Source organism: Pseudopodoces humilis, chromosome 16 (genome assembly GCF_049639895.1).
Source record: "Pseudopodoces humilis isolate 2021_Gansu_Grassland_sample_001 chromosome 16, ASM4963989v1, whole genome shotgun sequence".
Taxonomy (NCBI): Eukaryota; Metazoa; Chordata; class Aves; order Passeriformes; family Paridae; genus Pseudopodoces; species Pseudopodoces humilis.
The window spans coordinates 12,722,969-12,741,354 of NC_142215.1; the positions used below are offsets into that span (position 1 = coordinate 12,722,969).

Here is an 18,386-nt window from a genome sequence, read left to right on the forward strand (position 1 = left end):
TACTCAGAGGTGAATAATTATTGTATATTTTCACCAAAACCAAGTTATGAATAAAAGACTCCATGCTAATATGGTAAGTGATCACTACATGGGCCGAGAAGCCATCGTTCCCGTATTGCGCAACGAGGCCTTACGGGCATTAAACATCACCAAAAAAAATATCTTTGCTTCTGTAACCAGTCCTGAAAAAGCCCTTAAGTTGCGTAATTTTCTTTCTGTGGACTATTTGTGTGCATTGAAACATAGTATGTATCTCTGCAGTAAAATCTTCAGCACTTCACTGCTGCAGTCCACTTGATGGACAGCAGAGATGTTGATACTGATGTCAGTTGTGTGTCAGTCAATTCTGCCATCAGGATTTCAGATTCGTACAGAAATGTGGCATTTGGGGCCTCTATGAATGCTTGTTCAGTTTGCTAGAGGAGTTAAAATATTACTTCTTTCACTGACTGCTTATTTAGACAGATTTAACAGGAGGGTAGTCACACTGTCTAACATGTTCTAATAGGAACCCCCCCCTGTTTTTTAAACATAGCGCATTAACAAACATCTGTTAAACTGTCAGGTTTGTTAATAGAATTAATTACTTCTATATCATCTAATATAATTATTTTAATTTAAATTTTAACCTTTCCCCCATCCCCAAAAACAGAGAAATAATACATCCTAGGAAAAGAGGTGCTCAGTATTAAACAGTGGATCTGGTTCTCTACAGTCTATGTTTTCAAGAAACAACACAATTGCTCTAGGTTATAACTCATTGTGAAAGGATTCTGAATTAATCCCTGTTAATCATAGTCCTTGGGGGGCATTTGGTGCATATTTGTTTGTTTTGCAGAGAACAGATATTCACAGTATTGTCTCTTTCAAAACCAACTGCAGTCTTCTCTTGCTTTGCAGGACCACGTGATCCGAGAGGAAGCCAAAAGCCTGACCCTGAGGCAGTGTGCAATAATGGACGTGGCACTAGTGACTATAAAGGTACAGCTTTGTGTGTTCTTCTGCTCTGTGCTGGAATGCCCAAGAGTGACTGATAGGTTTTTAGATAAAAGACCAGAGACTTTTATACAGGCTTCATGGATTTGCTTTCTGAAGTCAAAAAAAGTCATTAGGAATATTTAATATATAATTTAATTTGCTTATCAGTCTTTTTCACATTGGCCTGGATCATTACTTGGTGTAAATAACTTAAAAGCAATCAGTTTCTAGAATAACAAAATATTTTCCTGTCTGCTGGGAAGAGACAGCACATCAGGAAGGTAAGGAGGCAGCTACTGAAGTATAAAATTGAAGACATAAGTAAGAGGAAATACTTATGATCAAGTGTTTTGCAATAAAACAGTCTCCAAGGCAAGCAAAAAGTAACAGAGAAGGCTCCCAGTTGCCATTTTTTGTATTTGTAGTGGAATCGGCGTTTCTTTCAGAAATAAAAATAATTGGGAATTAATAATGTTGAGGAAACAATTTGAACAAATTGAAAAATGGAACAAATTGAAGTATGCTCCCAAAGTAAGCTCTGTGAAGTATGTGAATCCAATAATTTTCCTTTCAAACTATTTGTTCTAAACACATAAAAGCTGGGAAAAATGTAAGCTCTAATTCCAGTGCTTAAACTCTTACAGATGGATAGATGGTGTTGACCATTTTACTAAAAATTCCTAGATTTGAAGGAAAAAGACTAAATAGGAAAAATCCCTTTGTTAATTCAGCATCCTTATATCTGTGTGCTAAATTGTAATAGTTAATTCATAACATTCATTAACTGAGCTAAAGAATGCCTCCTGAGAAACTTCTTTTCAAATTGTAAGGCAATGACTATGTGCATTACAACTGCCTGCTGTACTTGCAAGCTGATATGGCAAAATCATTTCCAAAATACTTAACAAACAACCTTGATCATGCAGAAATTTGGCTGACACTGCCAGAAAGTGAAAAAAGGCAAGCCCTATGAGTTATCCCAAGAAAAAAAAGACTACTATGTTTATTTAGTAATGTAGTTCATATACTTAATGATCAAAATATAGAATTGTTTTGGCAATGCTTGGTAAAAGTACAGATTGTTTAAAAGCAAAAATCATGGCTGCCCAGACAAGAATTGGAGAATGATAAAAATAGCAATGTGATGTGTGTTCAGAAATTGGGTAGCTGATTATGGTAAGGAAGGGTTCTGCAGGGAGGAGTATCTCTACTTACAGTCTTTTTTGTTTTTTCTTTCATTTAATTCACTGAGAAACAATTACAATTTAATAGTGGACAGTGTTATTCATCTTTTGACAAATGTAAAGAAATATTTTTTAACCTTATATATATATATAGCATATCATCAGTCTTTGTATTATGTAAAAAGAACCATAGCAATTTATATAATTATTTAATATATTTCAGCTTCATTTTCAATTTACAGTTAGAAGAAGTGGCTTTCTGGCCTCAGTTGTCTCAGACTAAGGTCCCTGCTACCTCCTTGTGTCAGCCCAGAGTTCCAGCTCCCACTGTACACCCAGAGAGAAACTGCAGAGAGAAAACCAGCACCCAAAGGGGCTTGAGTGGCTTTGGGCTGAGAGTGCAGTGCCTCCAGCACTGATTCCCATACATTTGGCATCTGCCCCTTTCATTTGTCAGGGTGACTTTGAAACCTCTTGTGTCACCAGCAAACCTAGAAACCCCTCAGATAGGAGCAAGAGTAGCAGGGGAAATATTTAAGGTTTCCATCTCTAAGGAACAGGGTAATAACTGATCCAGCTGAACCTGTAAAACCTTGTTTATTCATTATTTTTCTATATTCAGCTGCATACAGTAATGATAGGATCACATTGCTGGTTTTGCATGCAAAATCTACCATTTATGGGAAAAACAAAAAAATAGTTAAAAACTCAGGAAAATAAGGGTCAAGTGTCTCTGTTGCTTTCTCTGGCTATTAGCTTTCATGGAGCTCTCAGCCATGTGCAGCTACTGTGGCAGATAACATTTTACAGGGAGACACAACTTCAAAAAAATCACAGTAATTGTCACAACAGCAGGAAATATTAGCAGATTTTTAACACTTGTTTATAAATTGATTATGATTCTTAGTGAAATCATGACTAAACCCTTGAGCAATTAAGATGAGAGATTTGTTTGGAACATATTGTTTGAAATAATTTGCTTGGAAAGATACACATTTTATATAATTATGTAATGAAGAGGAGATAGATTTATTCAGAACCTTTTAAACTGACACTAACTGTCCCAATAGTATTAAAACATATGTATAATATTTAATATATGTAACATATATAATATAATATAAAATGGTGCAGCCTGATAAATTTCAATCCCCTGTTTTTTCTCCTAAAGATACTTTTTCTCTTTAACAGTCAGTAGACAGCAGCAATACAGAAATGTAAATAATAACTGCCTTGAAATATTTATGTTTCATCTCCTGCAGAATCTTGAGAACTGGAAGGTGAAATATGTGCACTAAATGCAAAGGGCAGATGTGGACTGTAGGTCTGAGCTGTCCAGATAAGCCTGGGATACAGTATTCAGTGGAGATGTGTGTATGTGAACTGGAATGTATATATTACATCTGCTCCTTTGGCAACACTGCAAAAAGGCAGGGAGGGGAAATTCTGCTTACAGTCCCCAGCACTCCCTGTACAGAGTGGACCAATATTGTATCTCATCAAGTAGTCATTGTGTTCCTGAAAAACATTGTTTGTTTTAACTAATCAGCCATTAATGGGAGCTTTATTGCTCTTGAGACCTAGAACTGTAGTAGAGGTTGCATAATGCTTTGCGAGGTGTTTGAACAAAATGAAGGGATGTAGCACATTTCTTTTCATTGTAGCAAACATGTATTAATTCATCAAAGACTGTCCTGTAAAATCTTCAGGAAAAATTCTTCATTGTGGGAGGAAAAAGGGAAGAATCTGTCCACTAATTTTTCTAAACTCAGCTTTGGGATTGAAAACATAATATATTTATATATATTTTATATATATATATATATATTTTACATAGTCAGCATGGCATCAATGTCATAAGCATATTTTTCCAAATCTAGCTGTGCCATTAGAATAGTGGTCCTCTTCTCACACTGCTACTCAAGCATCTCACAGTCTAGAGTAGTCTCTGAAGATTTTCACAAAATTCCCTTTTCTCTGAAAAGGATTATATTCTTTATCTGCGCGTGTAAACCATGCCTTCATTTGAGAGGGGTTTGTGATGTTTTGGGGCTTTTAGATAAAGAATTAAAACTGATTCCAGTCTCCAACACTAAAAGAATGCTTCAAATATTTGTTCCATTTTGGCAACTGAATACTTCAGATCATGAAAACCAAAATCAAAATTTTGTATATTGTTTTCTTCCCCTTATGCTTAACTTTTTTACTTTTGGAAAGAAGCTTTGTAATAGAGATTATGACAGTTATCTCAAATGCTATAATAAATCTACACTTGCCTGTTGCTACTTTGAAACATTCATTTAAGAATTTTACTTCGAGGCATATGTCAGTAACTGAGGCCTTTTTGTTCCTGTGATCAACCATATTTGTTATTCAATTTTAGCAATATTTCCATGCTGGAGGAAGTGGGCTGAAAAAGAATTTCCTGGAAAAGAGCCCAGACCTACAGTCCCTCAAATACGCTCTCAGCCTTTACACACAAACTACTGACGCCTTGATAAAGAAGTTTATAGCCACACAAACTTCTCAGAGTAAGTGATCTGTAAGGGACATAGAAATACATCCTATCATATTTTAAATGTTCTAAATTGTTGACTGCAGATTGCTTTCTCCACTCCCTGCGGTATTTTAGAGTTTATTGGCAGTAAATTGCCCAAGTGATGTATTTGATGTTATCCCTTCTCCAACACTGCTGCTGGAGCTCACCTGAGGGCAGTTCCTTTAGGGGCACAGGAGGAGCAGTCCCCGAGCTCTGGCTGCACACTGAGCACCAGGGTTATTTGTAGGAACACTGCACGTGTTTATATTCCAAGCTGAATGTTTCCTTCATTCTAGAAACTGCAAATTTTTACATAATAGTCATCTTTGCTAGATTTCTTTTGAATGTAATGAGCAATTTTAAAAATGACCAGCCTGCCACTTCATGTCTTTGGGAAATATAATTTGCTGATATAATGAATTATCCTGCTCCAGCTCATAGGAATCAGAAAGTTTTAATTGAAGAGTAAAGCTGGAAATCAATTGCTTTTACTTCTGAAGTAAAATGTTACAATATAAAAAGCATGAAACGTGAGTTTTGCAGTTTGCCCTAAGAGGTTTTAGAAGGAATGATTTCCTAAGCTGCTTCCATATTAAAACTGAGACCTCTGTTAATAACTCATATATTACAAATGAGAAAATAGTTATAGAACTCTAATATGTAGGGAGTAGAGTCTTTTCTCCCTCTCAGACACAAAAATTAACAATATGGATTCAGGCATAAAACTGTGACTTTTATGTGTATTTTGCTTTTCTTTAACACAGACTATTGTAGCTTCAGGAGAAAAAAATAGTTAAGTTGTAGCCATAAGTAATGATCTTTTATAAACCCTGAAGCACAAAATTGAAAATTCTGATTTTCATCAGGATTTCAGCCTGAGGTCTGTTGTCACTTCTATGCACAAGTTACCATGCCTATATTTGCACACCAGTATTGTTAGAAATGTAGCTACTGGGAATGAAACTTAAGTAAAAGTGACCCATAACTTTTCATTATCTTTTAATGCCTCATTTAAAAGAATTAAATCCTCATCTATTATGAGCTCCAGCCCCACAGCTGTAACTGTACCATTAGCTTTTAGTTAAAATGACCTTGTTTGCAAATCAGAAGATTTCTCTGGAATATAATTAGATTGATATTCAGCCTATTTTTTTCACATTGCCAATCCATAATCAATAGACAGTTGGATATAATTAAGGTCAAATCAATGGAAAAAAAATATTGTAAATGTAAAGAAGGCATATATTGTACAATAACTGACTGTAGATAGAATTGGATGCTCGTTTTTCCCTGTAATGACTGTAATCAGACAACAATCAGCCTTACTTTTACCCACAGGTTAAAATAATTTCTCACTCACCAAGAAAAAGCTGCAGTTTTTCTAAGAAACTGAAGAGAAAAAAATTGTCTGATTAGGGTGAAAAGGAGAGTTAATTTACACATAAATAGCCTAAGGTTGGACTTCATGATCTTGGAGGTCTCTTCCAACTTTAATGATTCTCTGATTCTGTGATAATGGCTCTGTAAAAGTGTGTTATGGTCCTTGATACTTCCTGTATTCCTGTTCATGCAGGACAATGTTCAGTAGGAATAACCAAATTATCCAACACCACGATCTGCACTATTTCTAAAGGAGAATGGTTGCTTGAACCAGAGTTTTGTTTCCCAGCCTTTGTGCCCACACATTCCTAAAGATCTTGGCAACAGAGAAATTTGCATGAGATAATAATAATAAAACCATTCCAAACTTTTAAAATGGTGGCTCAGGGAGTCATAGTTTTTCCTGTGGTGGTTTCACCACACTAAATAGTTGAAAGCATAATTCCTACTGCCTCTTTCAAATGCATCATGAGACTACATTGTTATAGACACATGCTTTAAAAGCAAAGTATCTCACAGCAGGAATAATGAAATTGACTGCTGTATTCTTACCCTGATGATTATTCTTTTCAAAGCAACACTACAGACTCACAAGACTTTTCAAAACAGACAAGTGCTGCCAGAAGTAAATGACAATGAGGAGCATAATCTGGCACTAACTTTTTCAGTAACTGCCTTTTTTTATTTTTCTCCATATAATGATTTGTCATCACTGGAGGTCTGTTCCAGCTGTAATTATTCTATGCTGATGAATATTGTAAATTTAATGCTTACTCAGTGTTATGAACACAAATCTGTAACCACACTATGAAAATTAAGGACTAAAGAAAAATGTTGTCTAACAAATAAAGATACAGACAGTACAGGTACCAGATTAGCTTTTTCAGAGACATAGCTTATTAAATGCCTTTCTGCCTGGCAGAGGAGGCAGGAGAGGTTTCTCTTCAACTGTTATCCCAGATCTGCCATACACTTTCAGTGTGTTTGTTTGCAGATTAAATCCTGTGGAAACTCTGATCATTATCGATTTTAACATTGGTCTCAATAGGATAGTAAGGGGGATATAATATATGACTGTCCCTCTGTGTAAACATTTCCAGAAAACAAGCCAAGCCTGCTAAGCACTTGTCCTGTTTTAATCCCAAACCACAAATGTAAAACACGCAGAGCAGCATTTTCTTTTGCAAATAAATAGATATAACTATATATATATATATATATAACAGTATAACAATACATAGAATGATTTATAAACTAGTGACAAAATTTAGTTCCACCTATCTGAACTACACATTTGGTATTACCTAGAAAGGATTCAGCTGATTCTGCAGTGCATGTTGCAAGTGCATTCATCTGGATCAGTTTTCTTATTCAGTCATACACAAGTGCTGTCACTGCCAAGAACCATTCCAAGGAGCAGGTCACTTCTGGGGTCTCTACAATGGACCTTGATACAGACCTAAAGGATTTTTCAAAACCTGAAGGCAGTTTAGTGAGGAGAACTGAATTCCAAAGCCTGAGTGAGCAGTATTTAACACACTAGGCGGTCACTGATACCTTCGTAAAGAGCACATAAAACACAGCCAGATGAGAATCGTGTACCATCGGTGCACCATTGCCAAGCAGATCACTTGAGGTTCAGACCTCAGACTGATTTTATTTATTCTGAACTTCTGTCAGCTGCAAATTGTCACTTTATTTGTCCACTAATAATAATAACAGTAAACATTAGCTCATGCTGTAAAAGTGGATGGGTTTTTTCCTCTAAATTCAGCTACAGGATAACATTCTTGCATGCATTCAGATTATTATATGGATTGCTCTCAAAATCTTATGTAACCAAACCACTCTTTGTGCACAGTCTATTTGAGACAAGCATGGATCACTTGTAAAATAAACTTGGAGGGGTTAGCACTGTAGGGCTGGAACCCCACAGCTGGTTCACAGCTGGAAGGCAGCCAGCAGCCAGCCCAGAATTTCAGGGAACTTTCCAGGGCTTCTGCAAAAGACAATGTATTTTGTAATTTTGTATTTTGTAACTGACAAGAATTTTCAGGTCAGACAGGACAAGATAATTTTAACCAAACTTGAGCTAAATTCAACTTTCAACCACATTTTCACAATCAAGACAGAACTCTAAAAGCCAAAGGACAAACCCTCACTATACTTCTGTTGGCCTAGTGCATGAACTTTCTTTATCTATGGTATGCTTGGCTTACCCTTACTCTGTGCTGAGACCTGTACTGGTGGAGCTTCTCTTAAGCCATTCCTGAAAAAAGAAGAGAAGCAGTCACCTTTTTAAGTTGTACCTTCACCTTTTAAACTGCTTAAAGTGTATCAAAACTAAATGGCTATTGTTTAGTTTTGCAAATGCCTTGAATTTTCAGTAATTTCATAAACTACAGCCAATCCTGTGAATATTTACATTTGTTTAGCATCAACACTAATAACATTTAAACAAATATTAACATTTAAACAAATATTATTTTAATTTTAGCAAGCTACATAAAAAGACAGAGACTCAAACAGAGTTTTCTGAATTAGCTCTCAATTATTACCTCTTATTTCTCCAAAGTAAACACCACTCTTGCATCTAAAATGGTTATTTATTGGACATAGAGAAATATTTTTTCTTACAAATTTACAGCAGCTCCAGTTCACAAATGTTGTTAGAGAATAATACATAATGGCAGGATTTTTTAGCTTGACTTACAATAGTTTGTATCAGTTAAGCAGAAAAATCAATACTCATAACACAGAGCTCATACTGCAAACCCTACCTGGGTGTTTACCAGGCTGCAGAAAAGGCTTTCCTTCAGCTGCTCTGATTCCAATTTCTTCATTCTAATGCCAGAAGACAATTGAAAGCTAAAAAGGGAAGATATATCTGAAAACAAGAAAATATAATACTCATTAGATAAATATGCTTATCTCTAACAGTAACTTCATCCTTTTCTTATGAAGTCACCAACACAGGGAAGAAAGTTACACAATCAGAAATGAAGACAAATTCTTTTCAACTGTACAGCCAAAATTCAATTATGTGTTCCTTTGCAACCTGGAATTACACAAAGCAAAGAAGAACCTCAATATTTCATAAATATACAGAATGACATTAAAAAATAATCTGATATTAACTATAGTTTAAGCAAGCAGATAGATGACATACTACAGAAAATAAAAATTGCTTAAATTGTTTAGCAGTTCTTATAGTTGAAAAAGAAAGACCTTTTCTTCTTTTGCTTGTCAAAACCATTGTATTATTAACTGTCATGTTTTGAAAGCTACACCTGTATTCTATCAGGAAATTTAAGTCCTACAGAGCATTTCCAGCTCTCTCATAACCCCTATTTCAGACAGAATTTAACTCAAGAAATAATCCCTGCTTCATCCACTGTAGTTTCAAATTGAGGTCAGAACTGAGTGTTACACAACCTTATTTCATAAAAAAAAAAAAAAAAACACCACAGACCTGCATTACAAGCTGAAGAAATCAGCACATTATTGCAAGCAACAAACAGGAAAGATAAGAACAAAGAAGAATCATGCTGAATTACATCTAATAAAAGTATTCCAGCATATGCTGATAGCAAAGGAAATGCACTCAGAATAGTGGCAGAAAAATAATTATTTTTAAAGTTCACATTAATAAAACCAAACTGCTGGTAAAGCAGAAGGTCTTTATCAAATACTCACTTAAGAGGCTGTCACATTAGAAAATTTCTGGTTGTTCCCTAAATGAAACAGTAAAGCACCTAAATTAGAAACAAGTTGTAAATCAGTTTCCTCTAAGTGTTCAAGAAAATAAACACAAGCTACAGGTAACCATGAGTTATATGATATCAATTTTAAACAATTATTTTGTACTAGAAGCAGAGCATTCAATACATACAGAAACCTCTTGAGAGGTCTGTGTGTTGTCTGGGTAAAACACTGGACAGAATACATGCATATATATATAAATATATATAAAAAAAAATATTCCTACACCCACAGAGGGATAGATGAGGCCACACCTCTCAGATCAAAGCTGGCTCATCCCCAGTTTCCTTAGCACATGGACAAAATCAGTTTTCTCTGCTGCCATGCTTTTCTCTAACACACAGAAGAGATCATCTAAGCTTGCTGCATCCATCTAACAATTGGGCTTTAACTTTCGCTTTTTGGATTAAAATAAAATGTTAAAAATGCACTCATGTTTTCCTCCAAATCAGTTTTAGGAGCCTGTGAAAAATAACTCCATGAGTCATCCTGATATTTAGTGGCTCAGCACCAGACAAATGTATGTATTTTATTGGCATCATCAATCAAAAGTGGACAGATGCTTGTCTGGATTAAAGTGCCGATTTCATAACGTGTGTAATTCCTAGAGCACTGGAAACTATGAAAGCTTGAATATTTGTTCAACTTTTTCATTCTTATGTCCCATTTAGAAAATAAGGTCAAAGCAGAAGTGCAGTATTTAAATGAGCAGGTTTCTGGTGAAAAAGCCCGTGAGGCAGATGGGAGAGGTTAGACAGGCACCAGTGCCAGGTCAGCTGCCCTGGCTCCCACTGCTCATCCAGCTTTCTAAGTCTTGGGTAATAAAATCATGTCATACACGAGTATTAGTTTGCAGGTAGTTGTTTTTTCTTCTGAACTGGCTTTCTAATCCTCAGAGAAGAAAAGATCTAGAAACCCTGAACCCTTAGAGGCAGAGTAAAAAAAAAAAAAAAAAAAGAGAAATGTATATAAACATCCACAAATTTTGATACAGTCATACAAAGTTTCAGATTCTTGCTTATTATCTTTGGTGACTTTGGGGCAAAAATACTGCAAGTCACCACATTCTTAAATTTTATGCTAACTCATTTTATGTGAACACCATTTATTTCTGCTGGGCTCTTTTCATGCAAACCTAGAAGTTAGTTTCCAAAGTCCTCCTCCTGTGAGAACTTTTTGCTGCTAAAAGATCAAGCGAGACAAAGGAATCTTTCCACAGAAATGTACTTTTGTGCACAATCGCAGACTGATTCAGTAGGAATCTCTTGTATTTAGCAGGAATATTATAGTAGAAAATAAAGGGAGTTACCGTTTTGTTTCTACAAAGCATACATGAGTCATTTTTCCATTTGCATATTCTGTTATTTACTCAGAGTGCACAAGTTCACCTTTTCCAAAGATATCAACTAAGGAATAGAAGGCAGTGGAATTTCTCTGTGTACATATCGTGATTATGACGATCATGACTAAGAAATATTTGACTTGGTCCTTGGTCCAAAATGTCTGTCTTCTGTCAAAATCATTAGAGTTGTAACAACTCTCACACTGATGCCATTCCAAGTGCTAAATAAGGAGGAATAAAAGCTCCCTGAGGAGCAAGTGTCTTTGGCCAGAGATATTTTTTTTCTTCTTTACAGTTTATTTGCTGCAAAAGAATGACTGCACTTTAAATGCACATGGTCACCTTAAGACCCACCAGTAAGAGGATGCTGTATTTTGAATGATATAAATATACTAGCAAATAAAACATAAAGCAGATATTAGTGAGCAAGGAGTAATAATTAAACATCCATAAGGTTTTCAAACATGAGGCAGAATCATTTATAGGTTTGTTAGCCTTCAAATGAGTTATATTACAGTACTAAAGGAAGAAAAGTGCAGTCATCCTCTGCAGTGCATGGAGAGATTTATTGTCAGCTAAATTGGCTTATTAAATGTAGAAGGATAAATGGACCTTTCTATAGTGCAGTGAGAATCACTAATTCCTGCTGTGACTGTATAAGAAGTGATAGTGAAAAGAAAACAAAACAGCAGAAATAGACAGATCAGAGACTTTAAAATGAAGTACCATAGTTCTTGAATGTCAACAGGAGATGCTATAAGCAAATACTAAATGTCCTGGAATTGTATCTCTAGTTTGTTCAGCAGGTCAGAAAGAGAAAGATGGATGGGGTGATTACTGAAAGAAACCAAGTTTATATTCTAGATTCCACTAGAAATTGTCTTTGCGGGCTGAGATGTTCTGCAAACGAGTTTTTCTCAGCAATACTGAATGTAGAGTCATTTTAATGTCAACTGCTTTTAGTATAAAACTGGGTGATGCTTTGCACAGATTTCTTTATAACCATATCAAGCAGTACTGTACATACAAGACTATTCACACTACAACATATCTGCAGTACTGCTCGGAGCACTCGTCTAAATTATGGGCTAAAAGGAAAGAGATAATGATTAAGAGACCTTTGCAATAACATATTTTGCAAAAGTTAATAAAAAGATTGGAAAAACAGAACAAGTCTAATCTTACAGATCAATAGATTTTGGTCTTGATGAAATCAATCTGCCATCCCTTCAACTTTCTTTCATTTTTAAGCCCCTCTGTCTGTGCTAGTGCAGAACTCCAGTAATGTCCTGAGACAAAACCTTCAGCAAAGGATTCATCAATAGTGATATAGAAGTAAAACACGCATTTAAATACACATTTAGCAGTAAGAATTTTGAGAGGTACATGAAAAGCATGATAAACCCACCAACTTAGGCATTTCAAGATGCAAACACACCTAATGACAACCAAAATGGAAACTTCCAGAGGAGCAGGATTTCTTATTTCACTGAGGCGTGTTCCATAGGTATATGCAATTACCCAGTTATTTTGTGGCAAAATCATTCATGAATCAGTAACTGATTCCCACTTAAATGTGAAACACGTCAGAAATGGTTTCAGTGTTTCTGCTGGAAAATACCACTCACCCTTCACTGTCTATTTCTCTTGATGCATGGAGAAGCCAGGTGTGCTAACCAATAATTCTTGTTTCAGGTCAAACTGCTAATAATTCAGTGGGTGAGATATCTGTACAGGTGGATGTCTCTACCCATCCTGGAACTGGTGAGCATAAAGTCACTGTGAAAGGTAAGTTTCAAAACAGCCAGCTTTAAAAAGAAAGCAACAAAAAAGATCAAACCTCCCAGCACTACATCCTAAGTCAAACATACCAATATTAAAATAAAAAATGGTAAGTTTATTGTACTTGAGAAGCTATGAGTACACTTCAGGTGATTAGAGGTACACTTTTTCCTTGCTCAGCATCAACAGAAGTTCAGATTATGGAGGCAAGTACTGTCTATGCTTCTCTGTGTAGATAATTTAAAGTTATTATACTAAATTAGAGAGTTATAAATTAAAATATATAAAATTTTACTTCTCAATTGCTTGTACATAATTCAGCTTCCAGAAAACTACAGCAAAGCTGAGTGGTGAATGAATGCACTAAGCCTTAAGAAGCTGCATTTTTAACAAAATCTGAATTTCAGAAACACAGGAAGGTTCAGATTAGTATAAGCTGGGTTTTTTTAATTGCAGGGAAGGTAAAAGGCAAAAAGAAGCTGTAAATGTAAAGGATTTGTAAAATACATGTTTATAGTTGATACTTTTGAACCTCAAAGTAGTCAGACATCTTTACTTGGCAGGGAAGGGGCAAGGCTCCTCCTAGGCTTACCAGGTATTGATATCCTATAGAGAAGCTCTCAGGTCACCTTTTGCTGCCTATACAGCCATACAGGGTAATTAATTGGAACTCTTCCAGTGGAATTTTATTTAACTTCATTTCTTTTATCTCTTTATAGTTGTAGCAATTAATAACCTAAACTGGCAAACAACAGCTATGTTCCGGCCCTTCGTGGAAGTTTGTATATTGGGTCCTAAATTAAGTGACAAGAAAAGAAAACATGGAACAAAGACAAAGAGCAACACCTGGTCACCAAAGTACAATGAAACTTTCCAATTGTAAGTCTTTTATGTCTGAGAATTGCATATTTTCTTAAAATTTTCCTAAAATATTTTTGCCTTTAAACCATTAATAACAAAACAAAAAAAAGCCATCCTAACATAGATATAATAGACACCATTTCAAAATTATTTACAAACTTGTATCTTTGTTGTATATGAAGATGAATGGCAGTCACCAAACTTTCAGACCTACAAAACCTGGTTAAAATGTACAATTTATTTTCCTGCAGAGGAATAACTATGCCTGTCCCTGGGAATTGATTGGCCTAGGTATTTGTTCAGACAGAAGCATTAGTTATTTTCTCTAGATATCTGGCCTTCATGCCTGTAGACACATCTGAATGTGTATTGTTTATCTAAGGCTGTTACCATTTAATTCTTAAATCGGTAAGAACTTTCCACCTTACCTGGAACTTTAAATTTAGTATTTCTCTGCCCTTTTCTCAGACCAATTTATTTTCCTCCCCTTACCCTCCAAGCCTGAGTGGAAATGAGTTCAGTGTCTGTGTCTCACCACAAAGCTCCTTTGGATGCCTGCTGCCAGGGATTTTCTGTATATTTTGAAGCCGATTTAAAGTCTTGGTGCTGACAGCTGGGGAACCAGCTGAATTTTATGCACTTTCCAGGGAGAGGTAACTGCCTCTTCCAACTATTGAGGGAATTCTGTTCAGGCTGCTGAGAGTAGAGGCTCTATCACTGACACATCTGAAGGGTTACCTGTGCAGAACATTTAAAACTAGATATTCTGTTGTAACAAAATGGAGCTACAACACTTAAACTATCACTCTCACTTCAATTTGTCCAAGACTTCTAGAGTGAATTAATTCCTTGGGGGACTTAAACCAAAGTCCTTGTTCTAAATTCGTATTGTTAATCCACACAGCCTGCTGAGTAACGAAGATAAGCCGGGAGCCTACGAGCTTCACCTGTCAGTGAAGGATTATTGCTTTGCGCGGGAAGATCGCATCATCGGCATGACGGTCATCCAGCTGCAGGGCATCGCCGACAGGGGCAGCTGCGCCTCCTGGTACCCCCTGCTCAGGAGCATCTCCGTGGATGAGACCGGGCTAACAATCCTTAGAATTCTTTCTCAGAGGAACAATGATGAAGTTGCTAAAGAATTTGTAAGACTTAAAACAGAAACAAGATCTGCTGAAGAAACGGCCTAAAATACCCAAGGTAATGCAAGATTGTCACCGCCAAGAACATAAACACAACGCTGTTGTCTGACTAGTGCATGCATGTGCAAATCTGTGGGAATGTTTAACTATGTTTTCAGTGTTTGCCAGTACTTACGTACTATACTTGCAAGGTATGTCAAGGAGCTGTATATCTTTTATACATATTTTGGTCTTTGGTAAAGTAATTGTTCCAATGAAGTGCCAAAACTAAGATTAAGAGTAAATGTTTCATCATCTCTTTTTAAACGTTGATTTCACCTCATCACAGTTTCATTCTTTTTTAACATTTATTAATAAATAAGTAGCTTTTTTAATTGATAATAGGTTACATCTGTTAAACTGTGTTGCTTATTCTAAATTAAGTTTCATCCCTTACTCTTATTTTAAAAATGAGGTGTACCTAGTTTTTTCTTCAAACTCTCATGTTATGCAAGCCTCATTTTAGGTCTCTTACTGATGACTTTTTCTATCATTACTACAGATGCAGTTACTTATAGGAAGTGTTTGTAATTTTATAATTACCAATATAAAGTAATGATTTTTGCATAAAAACTGAAAAAGGATGGAAATATTTTATGCTATTCTCTTTTTCCAACCTTTCATAAATATCACTGTGAAGAAATGCTGTTAAAGCAGGTTCTCAAGAAGCTGTGCTTATCAGAGTTTGTTACTGATGTTTGATATCTTGAGATAACTTTGTTCTTCAAAACTGCCACGGTAATATCATATTTGTATTAAAAGAGTAAGTCAGTATCTGTAGAAACAGGTTGCTGTACAGTACAGTATATGTGCTTTTAAAAAGTGATTTTTTTTAAATGATATGGTACTGTACAAGGGGTAGTAGTTTGGAATATGTCATGCCGGTTTGTGGTTTGTTTCTAGAAATTGTTTATGAGAAGAAAGATGCTGTTAGCATTTTCACTCAGAGTTATTAACGTTGCTTTACATACTTAGCTGTGACATCAGTTAAGTGCTTTATTTCTTTAATTTTTTTTTAGAAAAGTTCAACAGTTTGTACTTATGCAACATTACTATGTATTGCACTAAAGCAAACTCTGTGTCCTGTAAATATATTTAGTGAGGAATTGTAAAATAAAGTATGCAGAAACTGCTTTCTAGTTTTGTCATTTGATATTTATGTAACTATTGGTTTTATGTGCATGTGAAGCCCATGGAGTGGGCTTACTATATAGCTTTATAATATATTAAAGTATGATTTGCACTGTCTGGAATCTGGCTGTTTCGTAAGTGTAAAGTTTGATGTGTCAGTGTCCTAAAAAATACAATTAATTAGGTCGGTGTATATATATACACACACATGAAAAAATGTTGTGTAATGCTACACATTTGTCATTGGTTTTGGTCACAAGCCTTCTAAAAACATAACACATGACTCCGCACAGGTCTACAAGATACTTTCCAGGAGATATTTGTTAGATATTTAGATGAGATTTTTCTCAAACTTCTTCCTTGAATACTAAAAATTAGATTTGTCCTAGGTATATTTAGACATTTAGAGAAGTTATGCATAGTCCTTAGAGAGTTAAGAACACTCCCCTAAGATCATAAATTCCAAATTGTATTTCTGTGAGGTAGCCCAAAGTTTCAACAGACAGACTCTGTTTACAGTTAAACAAGATTTGATGTAAGAAAACATCAGCAGACTCAGTTTCAAATAAAAAAGAAGAATAATCAAGAGATGAGGTGGTTCCTGGTACAGAACATTGTTGTGGACAAAATGCAAAAAGAATTCCACAATATATCATTCGTGGCTCGGTGAATTAAACCAGAAAGGCTGGAGTAAACAGCTTCTGGTCTTTTCACCCAGAGCACTTTCATCATATTTTTCTGTGGCTGTTTATTCTACTGTAAAATGGCACACATTTTAGTGCATAACGTAATCACCACCCACTTAACTGTTTATCCCCGAGATTCAGGATAAAGGAATAACAATGGAATCAGTCAAGGCAGTCAATTACTGCACACAGTGGCCTCCCTCAGCTGCACCCAGCAGAAACAATCAGACAAGCTGGTAAAATCATCCCTAATAATCCACCACTTTATACAGTGCACTTCAAGGTTTCACTGTTTCTAACAGAGAAATATTTACTTTATATAAAATTTGTCATGTGGAAGATAAGAGGAAAACACATTAACTCAGCAGCACAGGACTGTTTTAAATGTTATGAATCAAAATACAGGTAAATGCAATGGTGTAGCACAAGTAGTTGGACCTCACATATTTCATGTCAATTATTGACATGGAAGAGTTTTCAGAGCTGTTTTAAAAGCCATTATAATCTCTGTTAGGGAGGTAAATATCCCATTTAAAAAAATTCAACTTGTGAGAATTTTCTTTATTCAGCTGAGCTAATGTAAGCAAACTGACAGCTGTTCCTGCAGTTTCACTTCTCAGTGACAACTGATGTAGTCAAAGCTCTAAATGGAATTCCATTTGTATTGGTTGGTTAAGATAGCAAATATACACATATGCACTCGGGGAAATAAAGGAGAAAAAAAAGACCTTGGAGAACAGCAAAATTAATTTGAGAACAAATTTTCCATTCTCCAAGGAACAGTTACTGCATTGAAACCATTTGATGTGCATCTGAAAAGAGCAAATACATCAGAGAAGCCTGTCATATGACAGCTCTTCAAGTCAACCTGTATACTCAGAACTGACAGTATCACATAAAACTGTTCAATAAAGACTGAGAAAGATTTTTGCCCTTTTTATTTTGTTTTCTAGGATGAAAATGTGAAAGCCAAATATAGAAACTGAATTAAATTTTCCTTAAAGTATTTTTCAGCTAATATCTGACAAAAGAAGGAAATTAATAATGTGTGAATTAAAGACCTATGAGAAACTAAAACTAGCAGCCATTCTAAACCTCAAACACCTTTCCTAATTTTTTATTTTTTTTCCTAATGCCACATTGAGGTGACACTTGAATTAAGAACAGAGTGCTGGAACTGAACTCAGGTAACTGCAAAAATACCAAAGGAAACATCTGTGAGATGGAACTGCACGTGCATAGCTCTTCATACCTTTTAAGCCTTCTGAAAACTTAAATTTGCATCAAATAATCACTTCATGGGTGTTGAGCCATCACCAGGAAAGGAGGCTCAACCAGTCCCAGCAGCAAAATACAAAATATTATTTTTAATTGTTTTGTCTGTACCCTGGAAGAATCCAGAGACTTCCCATAAAGAATTCCTGGCATATGCAAATGCCACCATTTGGCTAAGGTAGACATGACTGGTGATTTACTTGAGAAGCTTACAAAAAATGATAATAAACCAATAATTTCCATTGCTTTTCCTCAATTTGTTTTACTGCTTTTCATTGATGTTCT

The 18,386-nt window shown here is 35.5% G+C and overlaps 1 protein-coding gene and 1 long non-coding RNA gene across 9 annotated transcripts in view; one reads left to right on the top strand and one right to left on the bottom strand.

Moving 5' to 3' along the window:
* UNC13C (unc-13 homolog C) overlaps positions 1-16,143 on the top strand; it is a 120,647-nt gene extending 104,504 nt beyond the window's left edge. The window contains exons 27-31 of the mRNA XM_088062958.1: positions 901-981; positions 4,546-4,693; positions 12,881-12,973; positions 13,687-13,846; positions 14,733-16,143. Coding sequence (XP_087919084.1) covers positions 901-981; positions 4,546-4,693; positions 12,881-12,973; positions 13,687-13,846; positions 14,733-15,018 — 768 coding nt within the window. The 3' untranslated portion in view covers positions 15,019-16,143. The remainder of the gene's footprint in view (positions 1-900; positions 982-4,545; positions 4,694-12,880; positions 12,974-13,686; positions 13,847-14,732) is intronic.
* Positions 1-18,386, bottom strand: part of LOC106628110 (uncharacterized) — a 67,525-nt gene that overhangs the window by 10,728 nt on the left and 38,411 nt on the right. For 3 of the 8 annotated variants that reach the window (XR_015773933.1, XR_001331369.2, XR_001331368.2), the window contains exons 2-4: positions 8,862-8,968; positions 8,301-8,350; positions 7,386-7,540 (exon numbers count right to left, since the gene is read on the bottom strand). This is a non-coding gene — a long non-coding RNA (uncharacterized LOC106628110). Of the gene's footprint in view, positions 1-7,385; positions 7,560-8,300; positions 8,351-8,861; positions 8,969-9,777; positions 9,816-18,386 lie in introns of all 8 variants that reach the window. The other 5 variants (XR_015773930.1, XR_015773931.1, XR_015773932.1 and 2 more) reach the window with 4 other exon arrangements.